Source organism: Ornithodoros turicata, chromosome 2, assembly GCF_037126465.1.
Source record: "Ornithodoros turicata isolate Travis chromosome 2, ASM3712646v1, whole genome shotgun sequence".
Lineage (NCBI taxonomy): Eukaryota > Metazoa > Arthropoda > Arachnida > Ixodida > Argasidae > Ornithodoros > Ornithodoros turicata.
The window spans coordinates 85,977,198-86,001,173 of record NC_088202.1 but is presented as its reverse complement, the minus strand read 5'-3'; the positions used below and the strand labels follow the sequence as shown (position 1 = coordinate 86,001,173).

Below are 23,976 nucleotides of genomic sequence, written 5' to 3'. Positions count from 1 at the left end.
ATGCCTATTCTTCCCATGTATTAGAGTTCGGATGATACGAACGCGTTCTCTTGCCTTTGCGGATGATACGAATGAGCCGAGGACGCGACAGAGGTCGTTCCCCTGTGACGCGAGAGCACGCGAGTCATGCTGCGCCTTCTTTCGAAAAGGGAGGGCTATCCTCACCACGAACTCCCTTACATCATGTAGCGCAATGCAAGCAATGACTTTCCTTTTGGTGGTGGAGGAGGAGGAAAGATCAAAGGGATTGCACAGCCCGGAACCTTATCACCTTATCTCTGTTTTGACCTTTTTACACCCCTCGCAACAATAAACCGCGAAGCTGTGTGACATCGCTCTGGCGGAAAACAGCGACCAGAACCCCAGAACACGTGGAGGGAACGTATCAGGACAACTAGCAACATTACGCGTCACCATTCCGCAAGTCGGCTTCACCTAACGCCTGCTTGCTTTAGGAGAAGCTCGCTTTAGACCACTGTCGCGCGACTCGTGGGTGAAAAGCACGTGTTACGTCTTTTGAATCATCTCACGTATTTGGGCAGCATTGGCCAAAAACGGAGACACAAAAGCGTTACAACCGACCTCTTTCATTGACAGTAACGGAAAATGAACAGTCACTGTCAATTTTATTGCCTCAATTTTTATTTTGGTTTAATTCGTTTGATACGAATTTTTTCCGCGACCCCGTGAGATTCGTATCATCGAGATTCGTATAATCGAGATTCTACTGTATAATAATTCAATAGTGATAATATAATAATTCAATTCAACATAATTCAATATCATCTTCATATAACTCCAATATTATTATCAAACTGCTGGTCTCCACCAGCTCGTCCATTGAAACATGTGTAAATGAGAGTTCGATGTAACAATCATCATTAAAGTACTTGCTCAAGTATAGCAATTAGAACTCTCCTGGTGGCTGGTAGAACTCGTTAAAATCAAGAAGCAATATTTCATTTGTTTATTGACAAGAAAGGGGAAGGGGACTTTCAAGAGCCATAGCCTCGAAGAGTATTGAAGTACTGGACTTCTTTGACAAGCTGAACAGCATTCATCCTAACATCCAGTTCACGTGCGAGGAGGAGAAAGAGAAAAAGATCGCCTTTTTGGATGTCCTCGTGCAAAGAGACCCGTGCGGAAACTTGAAGACCTCGGTTTACAGAAAACCGTGCGACACAGGTCAGGTCCTGCATTATGGTTCGGGGCACCCTCTTGAACACAAGCGATCGGTTGTTCGTTCCCTGCTTTCACGTGCCATGAAGATCCCTTCAGATCATCAGACAAGACATGAAGAAATAACAAAGGCCAAAGCGGATCTACGAAGAAGGGCATACCCCGAGCAATTTATCTGTGATACATACCACCGAATGATGAATACACGCCCGGAACAGGCGGAAAGTAGTCAAGAAAGACCCATGTACGTTACCATCCCCTACCTGAAGGGTGTGTCAGAACCAATTAGACGGGTGCTCTCCCAGGTGAACATTAAAACTGCATTTAAGCCCACGACAACACTGAGGAACGTACTAAGCCACCCCAAGGACAGAACACCACCGGAAGAAGAACGAGGCGTTGTATACAAGGTATCTTGTCAAGATTGCCCTGCCGTGTACATCGGAGAAACAGGAAGGAAGACACGAACAAGAATGAAGGAACACAAGAAAGATATCGAGAAATCAGCAACAAACCCAACAGAACTGTGTGAACACGCGCGCAAAACAGGACACGTGTTAGACCTTGACAACCCATGCATTCTGGCGAAAAAGAACAAATGGGGGGTGAGGAGACAGCTGGAGTGATGGCACATAAAGAAAACAAAAGAAGCTATCAATCGACAACCAGGCCCCCTCCCAGAATGCTACGCTCCTCTTCTACGTAAATATCCGGTGACGACCAGGACAGCGTCATTCTGATGATGGGACCCGAATGGGACCCGAAACGTTAACTGTATTTTGTTATGTTTGTTGAAAGCCGGTGCGGTTCAAACTAGTAAAGATAAAAATGGGTGCACAGCATATGTACATGTACATACTATACAGATCTTGATGCATATGAAGCAGCACTCATTTTATTTTATATCCGCTCTTGTGTTTTTTTACTTTACGAGTGCAGCTTCGAAAGTATTAGAATATAATTCAGTTTGGAAGAGACATCGCTTCGTTTTAAAATTTGAGTGAGCAATTTGGCATTCTGTTTGAAATTCACATTGAATGGGCGAAGTATTCACTTCCATGTTTGAAAAATCTAAATGTCTGCACAGCCCTAGAAATAAAATACAGTAGAATCTCGATGATACGAATCTCACGGGATCGCGGAAAAAATTTGTATCATCCGAAATTCGTATAAAACGAATTAGACCAAAATAAAAATTGAGGCAAGAAAATAGAGTGACTGTTCATCTTCCGTTACTGTCAGTGAAAGAGATCGGTCGTAACGATTTTGCGTCTCCGTTTTTGGCCAATGCTGCCCAAATACGTGAGATGATTCAAAAGACGTAGCACGTGCTTTCCACCCGCAAGTCGCGCGACAGTGGTCTAAAGCGAGCTTCTCCTAAAGCACGCAGGCGTTAGGCGAAGCCGACTTGCGGAATGGTGACGCGTAATGTTGCCACAAGTTGTCCCGATATGTTCCTTCCACGTGTTCTGGTCGCTGTTTTCCGCCAGAGCGATGTCACACAGCTTCGCGGTTTATTGTTGCGAGGGGTGTAAAAAGGTCAAAACAGAGATAAGGTGATAAGGTTCCGGGCTGTGCAATCCCTTTGATCTTTCCTCCTCCTCCACCACTACCAAAAGGAAAGTCATTGCTTGCATTGCGCTACATGATGTAAGGGAGTTCGTGGTGAGGATAGCCCTCCCTTTTCGAAAGAAGGCGCAGCATGACTCGCTCTGCTCTCGCGTCACGGGGGAACGACCTCTGTCGCATCCTGGGCTCATTCGTATCACCCCAAGCAGCACAATGTACTGAAAGTCGAGTGCAATAGGGGTGGACGGCATGTGTCTTCTCAATGTTCTTTAGTTTCACGAGTCTGTTCAAGGCCTTCCACCTACCCGTCCACCCCTCTTGCACTTGACTTTCAGTACATTTTGCTGCTTGGGACCCGTAAAGGCAAGATAACGCGTTCGTATCATCCGGGTTCGAATACATGGGAAGAGTAGGCATTCTGGCCAGAATTTGTATCATCCCGAAATTCGTATCATCCGTGATCGTATCATCGAGATTCTACTACTACTAATAATAATTGGGTGTTTACGTCGCGAGACAACTGAGATCATGAGCGACGCCACAGCGGTCGGTCTGTGGATTGCTTTTGCCCACCTGAGGGTTCTTTAACGTGCGATGAAAGCTCACCACACGGCACCTCGTATTTAACGTCCCTCGCGGAAGACGGCGTGTCTAAGCAACTTGTACCCTGCCACCAAGTTGCTGGCGTCTTCGGCCGGGTTTGAACCCGCGATCTCGAGATCAGAAGGCGAACACGCTACCGACTGAGCCACCGAGGCCGGTCGAGATTCTACTGTAATGGTATATCTCCGCGTAGAACTGAGCTACATTATGCACAGTATATTTGTAGCTCTGTGGAATACTAATTGAAAAAGGTATCTTGCTATGTAATTTATCGTAATTGAGCAATGGCTGTCTGAGACCAAAGTAGTGATAATAGTGTAGGTATAGCACAAGTATTTCCGTCATTGGTGTACTTACTCTGCATAAATCAACTTGCTATGCAAGAACAAATATTTCTCAGACAATGCGGCTGCAGCTTGCAGGTCCAAACCATGTACGATGGTGGAGGATTCACATGTTATGCAATGCATAGGTCACTGAAAATATGGCTGTTGCACATTGCATGATTCTCTTTAGTAGTTTTAGTATGGATGTTGTAGGCCCTATTCCTCCCTGTTGTCACAGAAGAGACTGGGGCTTCAGCCTATGCTCACCTGTGCAATGTAGTAATTCATGCAATTCTTCTATCTTCAGAGATTGTCTACACTATGCTTGCAGCATAAACATCAGTGCAGGATCACACCGACGAGACGATCATGGTGAGTTGATCTTGCCAGTGAAAAAAAAAAAGTATTATTGATTATGTCCAAATGTCTCAGATTCTGTTGGTGCTTTTTGTTGTTCAGTGAGACGTGGTTTTGAAGACCTAGCATGTTGTAGCTTGGTAGTATTGGAACCACGTCTGGCAACTTTGTATGCTGTACTCGTAATCAGTTGTGCACTTGCTGTTATCTTGAACAATCATTATTTTGTGTCTCAGCACTGGCTTGTTGATCTGTTATGGCAACTGAATTGTGGTGTTAGGAGTATCAGAAATATGCCAAAAGCGTTTGTCCTTCTGTGTTAAAGTGGCAGCTCCATAGGACAAACCATAGTGTAGGTCCGTATGTGGTTTTATAGTACCACGTGAGCCGTCACATGCCACCACCACATGATCATCAGACTGTGTTTGCTGTATGCCAAAATTGTGTACCCCACGACAGTAGTAATTTTAAGAAATAAACAGTTTTGCAACCTTGAAAAGAGCTTCTGATAAAAGTTTTATGGCATTTCATGACGGATTTTGCCAAAAGCTTACCACCAACAGTTGCCCTGTAGAGCTAAAGCATTTAAACGTGACACAATGACCAAAGGTGCAGCCAAATTTTTTATAACATAATTTTTAAAAATATCACGAAGGTTTTTCTGTATGTGTTCACACTGATATTGACTTTGAGTTCAGCTGACATTGGTGTGCTGATGACTTCAAGTACCTAGTAGTAAGTAATGTTGCATTATCATCCAGTATAGTACTATCCAAAGTGGTCCGACTCATACCTCATTGTAATGCTAATGAATTTGCATTTAAAATGGTGTGGTAAATGTAAAAAATAGGACAGGGTACAGTAATTTGTGTGCACTAGTGAAGCTGAACACATTTATAAACTGTCTAAGAAACAGAGTACCAAATGAAGTACACATTTCACAAAATTCCCTTATGTGCATATGCTGTAATTTATCTTGGCAAAATAGGTTTGCGAACACGTGTCATATTAAAGCTGCTGCAAAAGTGTTTCACTGTTTAGATACAAGACAGTGCTAAGGAAATGAAATGCAACGAAAAAGGTCTTCACTTTTCTCGTCATTCATTTTCAGTTAAAAAGATGAATATTCACACTGCCCTACTTTTTATAGCTTCATCGATTTTGTTAGATTATAATTATATGTTTTTTGCTTGTGGATCTGTGTCTGCTTCCATAATGGTGGTGGTAACAGTAAGCATTACAAGATCAAGTACACTATAATTTAAGGAATTTTACTGACTCACTGCTTCTTTTTGTCCTCACACGTTAAGCCAGACCAAAATAGTTACAATAGTTACCAAGCTGTTAATTACAAATTAGTCAATTAGTGTATAGAGCCTGAAGTTTTCGGGAAGTATTTTTTCGTACAATCGGGGGGGTAAAAATCGGGTAAATAAACATGTGCACTAAATTCATGCAAGTTCGGGTGAAAAAACTTCCAGTACGCTAAATTCGGGGAGAAATCGGGCTCAGTTATATATTCAAACTAACTGTAGTGGTTTGGTGCAAACAGTGATGAAACAGCATTTTTCTTGCATGACGAACTAGCACTAGGAACGGGACAGAGAGAGGAGACGACAGGACAGGTGCTAGTTCTCTCCTCTTCTCCTCTCTCTGTCCCGTTCCCAGTGCTAGTTCGTCATGCAAGATCAACACCAACACGCCTGGTTTTTCACCTTGATGGCATTTTTCTGCCAAACAAGTAACTTACTGCATTCCTACAGACATCCCAGTGAGGGCAGTTTGCCGGGTAAAAATCGGGTTTCACCCTAAAGAGGCAACCTTCAATTCAGGGTGCAAATTCGGGGAAGAATCGGATAAAACCCTAAAACTTCAGGCTCTATTAGTGTATTTGACTAGAGAAGAATTTATCTCTGTGAAGAAATCATGAAATTCCAAAATAGTAGCATACCTAGAATGGTGTACAGTACAGTACAGTACAGTACTACCAAATGACAGTAAAGGACGTCTTTGTTTGTTTGTGGTCTTGTTTTCCTTAGGTATTAAGTACCATCACCTCAGTGCAACAGTGTCACACATGCAGCTCAGCTGGACTGCTAGCCTCCTTGTTGCAGTGGATTCCTTGTCCCAGGTTTTCCTTTTCAAGCTCTCCCCTGTGAATGAAGCCGGTATGTACGGTAGGCTTCCGTTAATTCGACTTCAGATAATTTTGTTGTTCACTTCACTTGATCGTGCTCAAAAGTCTGAGCACACATGCATTACTGCAGAAAAATTTGGAGGGGAGGGGCTCTCCGTTGGAGAGGTCTGCAGTGTTTCTGGCGTAGAACTTACTTTGGTGACTTTTAATGTAATTTTATTTATTAAGTAATTATTACATTAATTTAATTTAACTAGACTGTGATGGCAACATGCTACATGAAATTCCTGAAGTGCCAGACATATAAACTATCGGAACAATGTAAATTCCATGTAAAAAGAGGTTGATTCAGCCTGCATTCGCAAATTTTAGCGGGCAAATGCTTATGTATGCTGCAAAGTAGTGGAGCAGTTCTACCGGAGTCCTATGCGGAAACAAAAGAATAAAATTGCATAAGAAATAGCTGTTGTGCATGTCTGTGTTGCATTCCTTGCATCAGGCCAGCCAAGTGCCAGTCTTGCCGGTTGAGGAGGGATCATCACATGCTCTCTCTCTCTCTCTGCATTTTTGTAATCTTTTTTAATTTGGGAGCGGCACCCTCCACACTCTAAAAACTGAACTTCACCGCATAGCACGCTGTGCGCCAACCGTTGCCACGAATGATAGGATTATCTCTTCTGATTCGAGGAGAGAGGGAGGCGTACACCTTTTTGTGTCAATTTGGATATATGATAATTGACACCAAAAGGCGTACGCCTCCCTCTCTCCTCAAATCCGAAGTGATAACCCAATCATTCGTGGCAATGGTTGGCACACAACGTGCTATGCGGTGAAGTTCAGTTTTTAGAGTGCAAGTCTCGTGCATCGGCTAGCGTTGTGCTGTAGTTTTGATACAGAGATGATGTCAAAAGGACATCAAATTTGAGGGAATTTGATTATGTACGTATTCAGTTTTCTTTGACAGGAGCTGATCTCTGAATATGTAGGCAAATAAAAATTAATTCGAGTTAGAGCATCTTCCCAACATCTCGTTGACCGGACCATTTCCTAATTAAACATAATTTTGTTGTCCCATCATAGTTTAACTAATTAGGAAGGCCTACTGTGTTACACAGTGCACATTACATTATGGTGGTAGTGACCTGCAAGTAACTGCCATAATTTCCAGCCGATAAAACACAACCACTAAGAGCTTTCCTTTGAATAAATATATATCCCCCCCCCCCCCACTAAGAAGTGGATTTTTAAAACAAAAGTATCGTGTATAGGGGTCACTCAAGGTTGACTGAAACTTTTGCTCGAGAAAAATCTGAGAGTAAATGCAATTGAACAAAACTTTTGAAGGACGAAGTACAATCTTTCTCGGGTCAGCCGCACGGGCAGCAGTGGCAGCTATCATGGTGGCAAGTAGTGTGTCCGTAGCTGTGGAACAGGAATGCATAATCAAGTTCCTTGTGAAGAAGGACGTCAAAGGGGAAGAGTGTACAAATGATGACAGACAATTTGGCGAAGGACAGCATATTGTGGCAAATGAACCACATAGACACATTTGTCTGACTGCAGTCACACCAGCAAACATCGCATGTGTTCAGCAAGCTATCCCTGAGTACCGTCGAGTACCAGCTCAGGACATTACAGCCCAGAGTAATACTAGCGTCGTAGGTGTGGAAACAATCATTCATGAACACTTACTGTTCCGCAAAGTCTGTGCAAGTTGGGTTCCCCGACACCTCACTTGTGACCAGAATGGAGCGTGCATGGCAGTCACTGAGCAGCTGCTGAACCAATTTCAATCTGAGGGAGATGAATTTTTGAAAGCAATCATCACATGTGATGAAACCTTGATGCGTCATCTCAGCCCAGAGACAAAAAGCAACAGCGTGGAATGGCGACATAAGGCTTCCCCTGCCGCCAAAGAAAAACAAGATGCAGCCGTCTGCTGGGAAGTCTATGGGAACTGTCTTCTGGGTCATGTGGGGTGTCATCCATGTGGACTTCTTGGAGCAAGGGGTCACGATTAATGCCCAGTACTACTACACGTTGATAAAGAGTGCCGTGCGAAACGCAGTTAGCAAGAAAAGGCCTGGGATGTTGTCCGTGAGGGTCATTCTTCTTCATGAAAATACCCGACCTTACATGGTGAATTTGATGGTAGCAACCCTGGCCAGAATGTGCTGGAAGGTTTTGCCCCATGCCCCTTCCAGCCCAGATGAAGCCCCAAGCAATTGCCATTTATTTGGCCCCTTAAAGAGCATCTTGGAGAAATAACATTCCACACAGATTAAGCCCTCCAGGAAGATGTCTTTCAGTGGCTACGGCAGCAGCCCACTTCTTTCTGCGCCAAAGGATTCAGAGAGTTGCCACAGCGATGGCAGCAGTGTCTAGATGCGCACAGTTAATACTTTGAAGAACTGTCATGGCCCAAATTTTCGATTGTATTTCAAGAAATAAAAGTCTCAGTCAACCTTAAACAACCCTTGTATAGTGCTCACCGAAATATCATGCAGACAGGCTCAGGTAGTCAATGCTTATGTTCGGAAATCACGTTGAGATACATTATCGCATGATAATAATTTCTTGGCTTCACGTCGCGAGAGAATTGGGAATTGACGTCACAGTGGCATCAGACAGCGATGGTACAGTAACTTTGCCCGCGTGACGATTCTTCAACATGCACCGAAGTCTCAGCACACTGTACACCATATTTAACATCACTTGCAAAGCACTGCGTACGCCATTCCGCTAGGTGGCTGGTGTTTTTGAACAAGCAACCTATGAACCAAGGCTTGATGCTCGGACAAGTACCATGCGTAACACGCACCACAGTATAGCGTGCAGAAAGGGCCCGGATGCCAAATTCAGCCATATAACGTGTGGTATAGGTTTGAAGTTACGGTACTAACTGGTGCTCCGCCCTGCTCTAGGAGTCTTTCTGTGCTCATTTATAGCACTGTATCTTTACACTTTTGTCCTGGAATCTTCATAGGGAATTCTATGAGCTCTTCTTATGCCATGATGCTTCTGGAACACTGTCTCATGACTGGAACGGATTGGTGGGATGTGATTCTGAGTCTGCGACCAGGTAATGGCAGAAATTCCAAAATGCATTCTTGTGAATGCTTTGACGATGATCGAACTTTTAATTTAATATTGATACGACGTGAGAGAGAGGGTAGATACAATAGATTGTTGGAATGAAGTTAATTTTTGTCCTGTAACAAAGAATTGATACTACTTCATATCAGTTAATTTGCAATGTACTCCCTACAAGTGGAGCTCTTATAACAGGAATCGATTATTGCAGATAGATGTGAGGAACATTGAATGTTTGTATAATTTCTAGGCATGATCGAAAGCCTTTGTGACAAACTGACAGAGGTCTTCAACAAACAGCCCCCAGGAATTCAGCAGTACTTGCTCAGCAGGTTTTCGTCGCTCAAAGGCTCGCTTTACAGGTAAGGTCTTACAGTACATTACTACAGTACAGGTACAGTAAGCAGACATTGAAGTAGCTGGTGCACATAAACATACTGCAGTGGGGGGGAGCAAAGGAGAAAAGAAGAAAATAATAAATGAAACATTTCTATGCATAGCCCTATGTTCGTGAGTGAAAGCAACATTTTTGTTGTATGCTATATTCAACTTATACTAATTCATTCATCATCTAATCATTCATTCATGTGTTTGTCCCCGCACTGAGGGTTTTATCGATTTTAATTACTAATTCATTCATATTTGTAATTCTCTATTACCAGTGTTTAAAATTTTGTGGTGCAGAGGCCTAGATAGTTGCCGACTATCCTTGTTTCTTGTTTCACTGCACAGAGTTTCACCAAAGTTTGAGTGTACAGTCATGCTTTGTTTTTGTCTTTGAACAAAGCTCTTGTATCACTGAACCTCACCCGTTTATTTTATCCTGGGTATTCTGAGTACTTGTAATTCAATTCCAAATATTCCATTGCAGTCCTCATTATCAGATTTCCCTCTAAACTACAACTCCACATTGCACATGTGTTATACAGGGTTCGCCAAGATAAACTTTGGGGTTTGTAACGCAGATAAAACAAATAAGAACAGTGTAGGGAAGCTATAGTAGATGTTGGAGGACGCATTATGCCCCAAAATTTTATGTCGATACTGTCATTTGGTCTGTTTCTCTGCGGATAAATCGTGAAAATTAGAAAACCGCCGATGCCTAATCGGCTATACCTGTGTTTCAGCTCCTTTCCGTCAGATGGTGAAACGGTCGAACGCGGCGTTGCAGACAACATCGAAACCAAGTGAACAAGTGGAACTGGATGCAGAGTCGTACTCTGCAACGCTGCGTTCGACCGTTTCGCCATCTGACGGAAAGGAGCTGAAACACAGGTATAGCCGATTAGGCAGCGGTGTTTTTTTTTCTAATTTTCACGATTTATCCGCAGAGAAACAGACCAAATGACAGTATCGACATAAAATTTTGGGGCATAATACGTCCTCCAACATCTACTTTAACTTCCCTACACTGTTCTTATTTGTTTTATCTTCGTTACAAACCCCGAGGTTTATCTTGGCAAACCCTGTATATAGAAGACACGTTATCGTTGGTGTCTCATGATGGATTCAAGTTAACTTGACCACCATTTCTTTCTTTCCCCATGTTTACTAAAGGGGCATTGTTGGTAATCAGTGACATCAGACTCGTGATGGCTTCCACTGTGCACTCATTAAGGCCATAAAGGATTTGATAATGTGTTGCATGCGGCCAATGTTTGCTGGTAGCCATAGTGTGATGTAATGATTACTGACATTATGAAGGTGCCTAAGCAATGGATTGCCAAAGGCTGGAGATTGCCACGCATATGTGATGTTGAATGCTGTGTCAGCTGTCATGAAAGGACTTCTGAGGCCACGTGATCTATCAAGCCATGAGAAGGGACCAGCGGAGACTCTAACAGGTAGGTTGTTTGAAGTTGGTTGTACTACTGCACATACTTTTTTTTTTGCTGTGTAACCGCAGAAATTAAAATTATATTGCAGCCAACATGAGCAGCCGGGAGGTAGTGAGCAATATTGACAAGGTTCTGCTTCACTTGGAAACAAAAGAGTTTTCTGTGGAACCACTGATCCTACAGTCCCTTCAGCATCTTACTCAGTGGGTGGCTGATCTGGCATTGCACCTTATGGCCTCTCTGCCACAGCAAGTGTACAATCACATGCGCTTTCCTGGGGTAAGTATATTTTCCAGTGATGGCCACTAACTACTTCTACAGTAGTTTAACTATAACTACTAACTACTTTGCAATTGAGTAGTTTAACTAGTAGCTCAACTACTTTTCAGGGGAGGTAGTTAAAACTACTTCTTTAACTACTGCGATGTAGCTTAACTACATCTCTAACTACTTAACGTTGTCCATCAGCACCAATCCCATTCTATAGCATTCTTGGACACCTAAATATGAATCACAAGCAGTGATAACAGTGGAGATTTAATACACATGTACGGCACAATTGCTCCGCACATCCGTTCTCATCAAACGAGTAGCTTGAGGTGAAAATTGGAAGCACAATCCGGTCGTAAAGCTTGCGGTAAAATCGGAAGTAGTTGGCGCCTGCAGTAACCTAACTACTGTAGTTAACTACTCGAAATAGTAGTTTAACTAGTAGTTGCAGACCACATTTCTCCAAGTAGTTGATAACTACTTTTTAACTACAATCAGGTAGCTTAACTAGTAGTTTAACTACATGTAGTTAACTACTGGCCATCACTGATATTTTCATAGGTCTTGCAGTAAACGTGGACTAATGACACCGAAACAGAACCAACTACGTTGCATAAAACTGAAACAACGTCCCAAAACACTTGTGTCAACTAAAGGATTCCAAAAATGCTTCATTTTCTATGACAAATCTTGATTCTACAAATTACAACGCAATTCCAAAATCACTCCTACCATGGTAACGTGTCTAGGCATGATATTAGACAGTGTTGTAGTTGATTTCATCTCTTTTTGCTAAGCCTGCGCCTTGCTGACACACACAGAAATGTGGATACTCATAAAATGTGGACAGCATGATCTCATTACTGTCACATAATGCCTTAACACCACGTTGTAAATTCTGAAGGGCTCCGTACCCTTAACCCTGTAAAAAATCCCTCTCCCTACCTGTATATTCAGGCATGAATTGTGTTAGATTATTGATGTACGTTTTTAAATAAGTGAAAGTAAATACAGCACTGGAACACTGCTTGAATCCAAGCTAGTCAGTATGTAGGTCACTATGGTAGCTGATCTCTATGCTGTTAGGTGGCAACCAAGAATGACACCAGAATAGCCGATTCAAGAAAAGGTCTCTGGTCAAGAGCAGTGGACATTTTCAACAGAGACTGTTCTACTGTAGAACAACAGCCTAGTAGAACAGTCTCAATTCGAAATGTCAGTGGTTCCCAACCTGAGGCTTTTGCTGGAGTCTACCTTCACTGGATCGCTGCACTAGCCTCAGGGTCCGAGGTTTGCAAAACACATCTGCTAGCTATTGCTGACTAATGAAAAGTTACATTTCAATGAACACTAGGCGGTATACCGGGTGTTCCAGTTAAATCCACGGGCTAAATAATTCACGAACGGGTGCACGAATCGACAAGCCTTCTTTTTTTGCAACTATCTCTGCGATACCACCTACAAGCTGCCCACCGTGTGAATGAGTGGCAGGCGCTCATTATTTGAATAAAAATTTTAATGAGTTTCGTAAAAAACATAACTTCAAAAGCAGGGCGCTGTCGACATTAAAATGGGTGCTACCCCTTTTGGAACCTTCAGTGGACACCTTTTAGAGAAAAATCTGCCACCGAAGCCGGTCATTTGTTGCTGTAATTAATTGGTTTCGGTTTACACATTTTGTCGGTGCTGGTAGCGGTGAAGCGCAAAAGGACGTAATTCATTGGTGTAAGGACATAATTCATTGGTCGATAAGGGAATGGAAGAGCGTCCTTTTGCGCTTCACTGCGACCAGCTGCGACAAAAATATGTAAACCAAAATCAATTAATTACTGCAACAAATGACCCGCTTCGGTGGCAGATTTTTCTCTAAAAGGTGTCCACTGAAGGTCCCAAAAGGGATAGTACCCAGTTTAATGCCGATAGCGCCCTGCTTTAGAAGTGATGTTTTTTTACAAAACTCATTTGAATTTGTATTTAAATAATGAGCGCCTCCCACTCATTCACACGGTGCGCAGCTTGTAGGTGGTATTGGACAGATACTTGTAAAAAAGAAAGTTCGTCGATTAGTGCACCTGTTCGCGAATTATTTAGCCTGGTGATTTAACTGAAACACCCGGTATAAATGCAGGGATGGAAATGTCTTCACAGTATCTGTATGTATCCTCATTTCTCACTTTTGTTGCAGGGTGGCCTGATATCAGATGCTAAAGCATTGAATATGCTGAGAGAATTGCTTGTGATCTTTAGGATGTGGGGATTTATTAGTGAGTCTTGCCTTCCATCGTACACAAAGATGACAGGTATGTTGCTGGATGCTATGAATGCTGATTGTGATTTCCAAACATTTGAAGCTATGCTACTACATTCACTACTGCAACAAGCTCTATGCAGTTAGGGCCCTCGGTTTTCGGGTAAAACCCGATAAAGCCCGTTTTTACCCCCCGATTTACATCAAAATAGTTCGGGTTTAACCCGTAAACCGGGCTTGCGAAAGTGCAAATCAAGGACTTGATCCGCACACGCGCGAACTACGGCAATCACGCGACCGCTCCCGACTTGCTCCCGACCGCGCCGCGTCTTGCTGGTGAAGTAAACAAAACACGTCGGGTTTGGGTTTGTGGACGCTTGCATGCAGGTCCGATTTCTAGCGTGAAAAATGTTCCTTTGGTAGGCGTCACTATTTGAAAGTTGGCTTCACCTAACACTTCCGTGTATTGCGGTCAAGCCCACTTCAGCGAATGCTTAGTGCTGCTGTACGTTTGTAGATTTAGCGGAACTTTTCGATTCATTTATTTGTGTTACGGGAAAGCCAACTTTAACCCATGACATCATACACTTTGTTTAGTGATATATTAGGTTAGATTAGTGCGGCTGTGGCAGCTTGCCTCGCACTCCCAACTTCATTATTGAGGCGGCCATGGTCCTATTAATCTAACCTAACTTCACTAAACTAACCTAAGACATCAACTTGGTTAGTTTAGTGATAAGTTAGATTAATGGGGCCATGACAGCGTCCCTTGTCCCTCAAAATCAGTTTCAATAATGAGGTGAAGCCGCCTTGCAGAATGGCAACGCCAACCAAAGTAATACCCTGGTTTCGTACCAAAAATGCCGTATGTTTTTCACACCCGAAGAAATGTAGTCTGCTACATGAAAGCTTGTGTCAATAAGTAAGTTGAAAACTTCAGTGTTGGATTCTGTACTGTTAGTGCTTTCCGTGGACGTCGGCGAGACCCTTTCTTGTGCTGTTACCATAAACAAAATACAGAAACCGACACTGAAGACCTTCGGTGTCGGTTTCTGTATTTTGTTTGTGATCTACAGGACTTGACTCCCCTCTTCGTATACGATTGTGCTGTTACCAAAAATAGCAAAGGAATCAAGAAAAATCACGCTAAACAGCGAAGAAAAAAGAGTTAAGGAACGCTCGGCGTTCCTTGAAGTGGGTTTGCCCGCAATACACGGAAGTGTTAGGTGAAGGCAACTTTCAAGTCTTGTAGGGAGTATCTTGTATCAGCAAAGTATGCGGAGTAGAAAAGAGGATGCAGCAACAGCCAACAATATCCGAGGCATACCAACGCGAGCGCGAGCATGCTCTCAACACTCATCGATGGATGATGCTTTACTGAACATGCAACTTATTCTTTCTATAAACAGGGGCCAGTGCAAGCCTTAGTGGTTATACAGTGAATTATCTACCAGTCTCTTAATAAATATTCTTTCACTTAATTTCAACACTCCACAGACCAACCGCTGTGGAGTCACTCATGATATCAGTTGTCTCGCGATGTAAACCCCCAATTATTAATTAATTAATTTCAACACATAAAAGTATCTTTTTCTTTTTTCACCCGAAAATACATCACTTCTCAGTATATCACCCGATTTTACCCTGTTTGGCAGGTCCTGATTTTCAACCCGATATTTACCCCCCGATTTTCACAAAAAATAAAACCCGAAAACTGAGGGCCCTATATGCAGTCAGATATTAAAGGAAGTGTCCACCTGCATGATTTTTACAGACAACCTCGATGTTCTGTCACTGCTGTTCAAACTACTAACGAAAACGCTGTTGAACCATGGTTCAGAACCTGATGAGACACTTCTTGGTGAGTTCTGGTGTCCAGCACAATTGTTTTAGTTTGTCTCCACATTGCACAGAATGTTTGAGAATGATAAGAACAGGTTGTGAAAAGAAAACCTGAATTTATGAGCTGTGAGTCTTCTTTCTCCTTCTTCGTAGTATTTTCTAGCAAAGCTCAAATCTAGCAAAGCTCAACTAATGTGAAAAGGACAGCTCCATTCTGACACTCTAATGAAGATAGTTTAGGACTCTCTAAACCTAGAGAAATAAAAACCTAGGAGCACAGAGTGGTGTTTCCTCACTTAGTTTCAGTATCTTCCTTTTTGGAAATTTTGTCAGAAGAGCATCGTGACAAATTTCCAGGGTTATTAGTAAGGCCCCGGTTTTCCGCGATATATCGCGGAATCCTTTTCGTTTGGCACGGAATTTCACGGAATCCCTTATTTTGAGGGGTGTGCGGATATTCGAGTTATCGAATTCGAATCAAATATTAGTCACTCGAAGTATTTCATTCGCGGATCGAATACCCAATATTCAGATATCCGAATATTCGACTATTCGCAGAATACGAACGACACCTCCCGAAAGTGGGCTTCACCTGAAGGTTCCCTGCATGAGGTGAAGCCTGCTTTACGAAACTGCCCATGCTGCAAGGCCAGCACAGACAGATTGTATTTCATTCATTTCATTTCATCCATTTCAAGCATCCGTTGACTGCTTGCCACGGAAAATCGCGGGATTTACAAGTCGGTGCCACAGAATTTTGAATTTGCTGCAGCAGAAAACCAGGGGCCTTAGTTATTTGACAGAGGGGTGGTTCTCACAAACTGTTCTTATCTTATTTCAAACATCATGTGTAGCTGTGATTGCACAGAATATATCTGTTAACAACCCCTCCGTCCATGATTGAATTTAAGTGGCTGTTACGGGAGGAATTCTTGACCCCGGATTATGTAATGCATATGCATGAGGAACTTACGGCCCGAACGCAACACACGTAGGAGAGCCTGTTAGAATATACCTGGGCAATCCAGGATGCAAATGGAAAAGTAAGATAAGACATACGATGTAGATATGAATGTGCAGGTGTAAGTCAAACTAGTGTTGTGTCCAGGTAAAAGCCTGCTGCTGTTCTTTTGAACCTTTTTCTAGCCTAGCTACATGAACTGTGACATGTGGCTTTTGACGTGAGCACACAGTGACTCACAATGGTAACCCCTTATTGTAGCCTGTAAAGGAAAGTGAAGCTCATTATGTTTACACTGCAAAGTTGCCTCAACCTAATTAAAGCACATCCAAGTGGACAATCACTGCTCTGGTCATCCACAATCACAAATGTATGGTTAGTCAGGCTTGTAGACAGGCACAAAAAAAAAAAAAAAAAAGATGTGACAACTACACATCTGCAAGACCACAGTAGTGTTCTGTGTCTGTTGCTGCACTGGTGGTTGCTCCTTTGTGACAACACTAGATGTGGTACCTACCCATAGCCATCATTGTGCAGGTCAATTAGATGTCATCACACACACATCACTGCACACTATCTGACCTATCTTATACATCTACCTACTATTCTATCTTTTAACCAAATGTAACGTAACGGGTCTACAACACAGTGTCCGACCCTGGCTGTCGAAAGTGATGTGCCTTTCTGGTACCGTTCCATGGAACATTGATCCAGTCTTTACGAAGTAGACTTGATCTGATTCCGTTCATAACTGACAGTGGAAAGACTCGTTTTTTATTTATTTGCAACTTACTACTTGCACTTTGCTACAGCCAAGGGGATTTAAGCCTTGTTTCGGCCACATGCCAAACGAATGCTGTTTATTGACAAGGCTGGGGGAGTGCTGGTGCCAGATTTACTAGTACGTTCCTTTACTTATTATCGAACACACTGTTTCCAAGACAGCCCTTAGGCCTTTGACAGCCTTTGAAATAAGTGCAGGGCTTTGCTTGACCACAATGTGGGCTGGCTGGCATAAATCTTTAGAAATGAGGGGGTGCTCTCTCCAGGTGTCACTGTTGAGAAAGAAGTCACATCTCTTCAAAGAAGTTTGTTGTTTACAAACCTATGATGCGACCTTCCATGTTGCATATTGAGGTACAGGGGGCCCCGAAGACGGCAGTCTCTTGAGCTGTGATTTCCAGAGCTCTTTGCATAGCCCTCCTTTCTTCACTCTTGTGTAATTTGTCCCTTTATTTTGTTGCCTGGTACACACGCCCATGCTCTGATCACGTCTGTGAGTGGATCTTCTGGATAATCACATCTTCTGAAGAAAGTGCCATGTTCAGACACCGTGCCTTGTTTCAAAAGTAGATGCTGCTGTAGAGTTTTGTTATGAATTCTACAGATCAGTCAGTGTCATGTCATGCTATCCAACTACAATGTTATTAGTGCTGATGATATCCCAGGAGCTGTCATAGCTTGTACTGGCTGTGTTAGTTCTGCGGTGACTGCGCATGTAAAGCTTGCTGCTGGCATAACCATGCCAAGGTTACAGTGACTCGTGATTGCACTCAACGTTGTAACATGATGGTAGCTATTTACGTACTTGGTGAGGCCCAGCATAGTTCTGGTGACTTCTGGTTACAGGGTTCTGCCAACCATTTGATGATTCTATCGAGATCCAGCGGTGTAGCATGGGTTCCCAGCGTCTAGGGCGAAACGAGTAGCATGCCCCCAAACAAAATACATAACATTGATGCATCAGGATCGCACCCCCAAACAGGAATGGATTAGGTATTATAGCTCCCCCATCCAGTAGAAAGCACTTCATGGACTTTGTGCCTCGGTTGCTTCTCTTTGAGTATATGTGCTGCTGTCTCAACGCACACAGCCTACTGACGAAGCACACAGGATGCAATTTGTTTCACTCTGTTTCACACTGCGGCACTGTCAAAATTCACTTCTAATGGAAGTTTTGGTGACAGTAAATATCTGAAAGTCTCAAATGTTGACTCACTGCATCAGGTTAGAACTAGTACTTGCTTCTTTTTTGAACTTGAAGTCAAGTTGACCTCGAAACAGAACAACAACCATTCTACCCACGTATGCAGATCGCTTCATGGCATCCTGCAAATTGCAAAATGCATACTGGAACTATGTCTTGGGCATCTAGCGATGATGTTGTAGGATATTTTGTTTAATCATTATCATTAAGCCTACAGCATCCAGTGATATTTGAGCATAGCCACTGGCAACTGTCAACTGTGCCCACTGTATCCTGTCAGCATGCAACACTGCAGAGCATATGTCCCCTTATGTTATCAGCTGTAAAAAAGTCAAAAGGCCATCATGTGTACACTCCAGGTATAACAGATGTTTTCTTTCCCCACAGATGAATGCTGCTTGCTTCCAAGTCAGATCTTAATTCCATCACTTGATCTTGGCAGTCATTCAGAGGGTAAGCACCTACGCTACTTGTACAGTGCTGGGCAAAAAATTTCTGGAACACACGAGAACCATTATTGGGAGTGTGAAGTAGGCGCTCTGGAGTGCGAGTGTTTGAGACTCCACATGCCTAATGTGACACTTGTGCCATCGGTGCACTCTGGAGTGTCAGACACGTGCACATTTTTCACGCTTCCATCTCATCTGAGTGCACGAGAGCAGACAACAAGCTGTTTAGTGGCCACCTTGAGTGTCTCATGCCTAGATGTGAGCACATCTGTTGGTATACCCGGGGCCACCAAGAGGTACCCGTGCAGTTTAGCAATTTACTGGTAGAAATCGGGTTGTGTTGTGGGTAAAATGTGCCCATGAGCAGTGTAGGTAAACCTGCATTACCTGCACCAAGTGTGCTGGTATTTTTCCACGCTCTTGCTTACCTACCTATTAATTCTGCTATTCTCCCTAGTTGCCCCCACTTGACTGAGGACAACAGTTCCAATCTAAAAGTGTTATGCTATACGAAGTGCCCAACGTTCAATTAAAATCACAGTTGACAAAGTAAAGGGCATAGAGGAGAATAGCAAGCCGATGTATTACATCAATAATGCTAACCTCAATTTGAGTACATGCAGGAGACACAATTTTTACTCGTCATGGTGCTGTTAAAATACGGCAGCTCAGGGCTATTGTTTTAGATGTGGTAAATATAGCCGTGTGCTGGTACATGCCCGCACAGTTTCGCTATTTGCGAGTAGAAATTCAGTGTTGCTGCAAGTTGCAGGTAAAGGGCAGATGTACCTGCACTGCATAGTTCGGGTAGTGCACATGTGTACCGGCATCACAACGTCGCTGCGGGTAAGAATTTCCTTACCCACGCTCACCTCTACTCATGCTCCCCCATTTGAATGCGCCAAAATGCTACTAAAAACAACCATTCCCTCTCTGGACAACATCCTGGCAGTATATGGATGTGGGCACCCGTTCAGAGGAGTGGACCGGTGAAAGCCTCTGGAGGCTTTAGTGATGGCCTTAAAGGGACACTTCGGAACGATCGGTGAAAAAATTTGTGCACATTGTAGTTGGTGCATAACATCCACTGTATACCTGCCATCAACTTTGTTTCCTTCTCAAGTGACAAATTATGCCTCAAATAAGCGAGCAATAAAACCGAAACAGGAACGCGGAGAGGAGTTTCAGAAACCTTCCCCTCCGAAGGCAAACGCATTACGTCACCCTGCATGGAGCGGACAAGTAGTATACCACGACGGTCGTAGCCGTTGTGTTAGTTTCCCGAAACAAAACAAAGGACGAAGATTCGGGATCAGATTACTCAGACACAAATGGAAAGAAACAGAGGTCACCTGCTTTCCTGAGACTCAGAAAACAGTGCAGGAATGAGATGACTAATGCACAGTGACGTTGGCCGACCAGAGAAAGAAAGAAGTACTCAACTCTCTGTGGGAGCATAGGCGCCGACTGCGGGGGAGCGCGGGGGCCCTTGCCCCCCCGGAACATGAACTGGGGGGGGGGGGGGCGCCGCCTCCCCCGGGAAGTCCCGTTAAGAGACTGACACCAACCTTTGGGGCTCGGCGCGCCCGTGTCAAAAGAGCGAAGAGGCACCAACCCCAAAATGCATCTTGCAATTTGTAAAATATGTATCCGCCCACCATACTCATTATCACAGTAGAAGGTGAGGCGAAGAAACACAGAGGATGACACAACGCATAGCCTGAATTTCGCCCAAAGCAATCAGATCAATGAAACGAATCAGTCTAAAAGGTACCAGCAGCTGCCAGTGAGGTGTAACGGTAGGATCTTCGGAACGCATATTCGTTGGGAGCGGGTTCAACTCCCGCTGCTCTATTTCATTGACCATATTCATTATATTGCGCGCATTTCGAGTCAAACACCGGGAATTCAATACATTTTGTTCTCTTTGCACTCAGTTTTCAAAGTCGTAATGCCCTCAGTTGTGCACATGTCTCTCTGTTCTCTCATTCTTTTGTTCTGTTTTTTCTGTTCTTCCTTCCTCTTATTTCTATACCAGTTCTGCATATATCATAGGATCCCGCCAGAGTGTGTGATTCTTCAGATTTAGTTTTGTGTTCATTTTTCTCTTCCTTTTCTTTCCTTCTTTTTGTTTTCTTATTTTCTTTGCCTTTCACTTTTTTTTTTTAATAACGAGCCGACATCCATCTGGCTTACCTTTACTTTCTTATTTTTTTAAAATTAACATCCCCCCCCCCCCCCCCCCCCCCCCCGCCAGAATACTTACTTCGCGGTGCGCCCTTGCCCCCTCCGGGAAAATGAAAACTCTCCGCCTCTGTGTGGGAGCCAGACTTTTTCAAATTTCAAGTCATTTTTATGATTCCACCTTCATTTTCAAGTGAGATATTTCACAACTGTGTTCAGTTCGTGTAAATGATTGTGGGAATCCCGCAAGCTTGAAATCCATTTGGTTGTGAAATCTCCCTTTAGTGGGATGGGAGTTACCCAGGGACTTTGAACTCTGTTGCTCTGTGTTCTGTAAAATTTTGTCTAGCGCAGTACATATCTTTACCTTATCTAGCGCAATATCTTATGTTGCCGCTACCCATGGATTTCTTTATTTGGTCTTCTTAAAAAAAGTGTGTAAGTTATATTATTTTAGAAGGGCGTGCACTTTTGCTGCACAAATCATGTTTGAATCAAATATAGAAAGATACTGAATGCGATACAAAGGATGTCAGATTGAGTACAAATATACCTGTGTACAAAGAATGGTCAAGAAGTTATCTTTCTGCTTGCAGGCATTGCTAACCCAGCACTGTTTCTCAGCTCCCTTCCTCTGCAGTTTGAATATGGCATATACCCAGACTTTTTACGTTTCTCACCAAAGTTACACACAGTGGAAGGCTCTGTCACTGTGCCCAGCAAAATTGACATTGTTCGCCACATTGGTCTGGGTACGAACCCTTCTCCAGCAAGGCATTGCACAAGGTGAGTCAGAGGTGTTGATGACCCGAGTTGACGTGATCGTCACAAATTGGGTACTATTCCTATCAAATCTGTTCAAACCTGCAGTTAAAACCAGATTGATTTTCTGTGACGTACACATTCTACATTTATGTAGTGGTTGTTGTTATCTGTTTCACTCTGCCTGCAAGTTGCCCCTCCTCCTCTTATTGCAGGTGCTTCTGTATGTCCATGGTGAGACCCGGACTCAAACCCGGAACCCTAAGGGCATGGGAGCAGCGATGGGCACGGTTCTGCCCTTGTGGTGGCCAATGGAGGCTAGTGCAGTAGCACTGCCTCCGAAATGCTCCCATTTGTATTCTTGTGCTGAATCTTCATTGTCACTGACTTCATCCTCCTCGTAGGTTGTACATATTTTCCGAGAATACATTGATCATAATGTTGCAAGCTGTCACTTTGCATTATACTGAAAGCACATCAGTAGGACAAAAAGATTTCGCATTATGTCAGAAGAGCGCTCCCAGAGGGTTTTTGAAACCAGTTGCAATCCGAGGTTTGGGTTTTTATTGTATGGAATGGCATTCCCCTTAGAAAATGTGAAATATAAACAAGTTGCGTTTGCGCTGTCTGAGCCATTGTTTAACTTTTTCTTGTGTGCGAGTGATGTGTTACAGGCTTAGATGTAGCAGTAGTAAAACAACCACCTGCAACAATCGTAATGAAAATGAGATTATGGCAGACTTGTACGTAACTTCAGTACTCTACTCATGTTTGAAATACTTTGGGGAGTAACATGGTATCTTAAAAATACTTTTAAATGGCAGTATTTATTATTTTAACTTAAATACTTCTTGGCAGTAACTTGTGCTCGTGGGCTAATGTATTGGCCTGAATGACATGTTGGTGAATTCTCGGGGGAGAGGGGCCTGTCGAAGCCAGGGAAGAGGAACGGTGTTTCATGGAGTAATCATGAGCAAGGACAGCTATATATGTTAATATTTGAGTTGCAATGAACAGTCAATCAAAAAACAGTGCAGTTTAAGGTGGCTTGCTTGCATTTGTTTGTGTGACTCTTCCTTATCTAAGTGTGGCAACGGGATATCCGCGCGAGCAACATTGTCAGGCGAGACGTCTGCGGAGGAGAGCATGCACCAAGAAATTTCATAACTTTTACCTTGGTAGTAGTATCTTGAAAGTAAGCAGTTGTTATTTTTGTGAGTGTTTAGTGCTGTACTTAATTACATTTTGCCTGGTACTCAGTAACTTATCTTGAATACCTTCTCGAGTATCTTGTACAAGCCTGGATTCAGATACCCAAAGTTTTTAGTTTACAGATATAGTGCCATTGGATCTGGCTACGCCAGGTAAAACCATGATTCCACACAAAATGATCTTAACTATATTGGCCAGATGGCACTGTGAGAAAATTGGACCATGAGACCACTTTTGATCTTCTCTTGACTTTACAACCCACTACACACTTTTTCGTAACATTGTCCTTGTGTAGTGCATATACAGGGTGTCCCAGAAAACGTGTCATTGAATTATAATAAGAAAACTACACCACCTAGAGTCATGCGGTCAACAGCATTTGTTCTTAAAAGGTTTTTGCCACCTCCTGATGTGAATGTCGTGTAACGTAAGCTTAATTATGTAAATTTTTGCGAACTGAAGTCGGAAATTTGCCAAGTAAAGGTCACTTTTTTACCCCACCAATGTGAAGAGCGTGTCTAATTTACTCAAATTAATGATAATGGACAGGTATATTCAGCGGCTACCCCATCAGAAAAAATAGCCGAACATTATGCTCTACGGAGCTAGCGCGCGACAAATTTTTCAGCGCAATCCTTGTCAGTCCGACGAAAGGAGGTTGGAAACCCAGCCCACACCTGCAACGCAGAAAGAGATAACACAGGTATGGCTTATCGCGTCCGACTTTTGCTGGAATCGCACTTTCCCTCTCCCAATTTCAGGAACTGTCACTTTTTCTACTCTGTGGGCTGGGTTTGGAACCTCCTTTAGTCGGACTGAGAGCGATTGCGCTCAAAAAGTCGTCGCGCGTTATGGTTCGGTGCTACGAAAAGCATGATGTTCGGCTATTTTTTCCGATGGGATAGCTCTTGAATACCACTGTCAATTATCATGAACTTGGTTGAATTCGGCACGCTCTT

General features: G+C 43.2%; 1 protein-coding gene across 2 annotated transcripts in view; it reads left to right on the top strand.

The window, feature by feature from the left end:
• Window positions 1-22,248, top strand: part of LOC135385658 (mediator of RNA polymerase II transcription subunit 16-like) — a 36,593-nt gene extending 14,345 nt beyond the window's left edge. For both annotated transcript variants that reach the window (XM_064615113.1, XM_064615112.1), the window contains 11 exons: window positions 3,985-4,049; window positions 6,074-6,202; window positions 9,158-9,253; window positions 9,515-9,626; window positions 10,969-11,108; window positions 11,191-11,381; window positions 13,558-13,672; window positions 15,395-15,481; window positions 18,798-18,863; window positions 21,640-21,829; window positions 22,021-22,248. In XM_064615113.1, the coding sequence (XP_064471183.1) occupies window positions 3,985-4,049; window positions 6,074-6,202; window positions 9,158-9,253; window positions 9,515-9,626; window positions 10,969-11,108; window positions 11,191-11,381; window positions 13,558-13,672; window positions 15,395-15,481; window positions 18,798-18,863; window positions 21,640-21,829; window positions 22,021-22,135 (1,306 nt within the window). In that variant the 3' untranslated portion in view covers window positions 22,136-22,248. The remainder of the gene's footprint in view (window positions 1-3,984; window positions 4,050-6,073; window positions 6,203-9,157; window positions 9,254-9,514; window positions 9,627-10,968; window positions 11,109-11,190; window positions 11,382-13,557; window positions 13,673-15,394; window positions 15,482-18,797; window positions 18,864-21,639; window positions 21,830-22,020) is intronic.
• The last annotated feature ends 1,728 nt before the right edge of the window (window positions 22,249-23,976 follow it).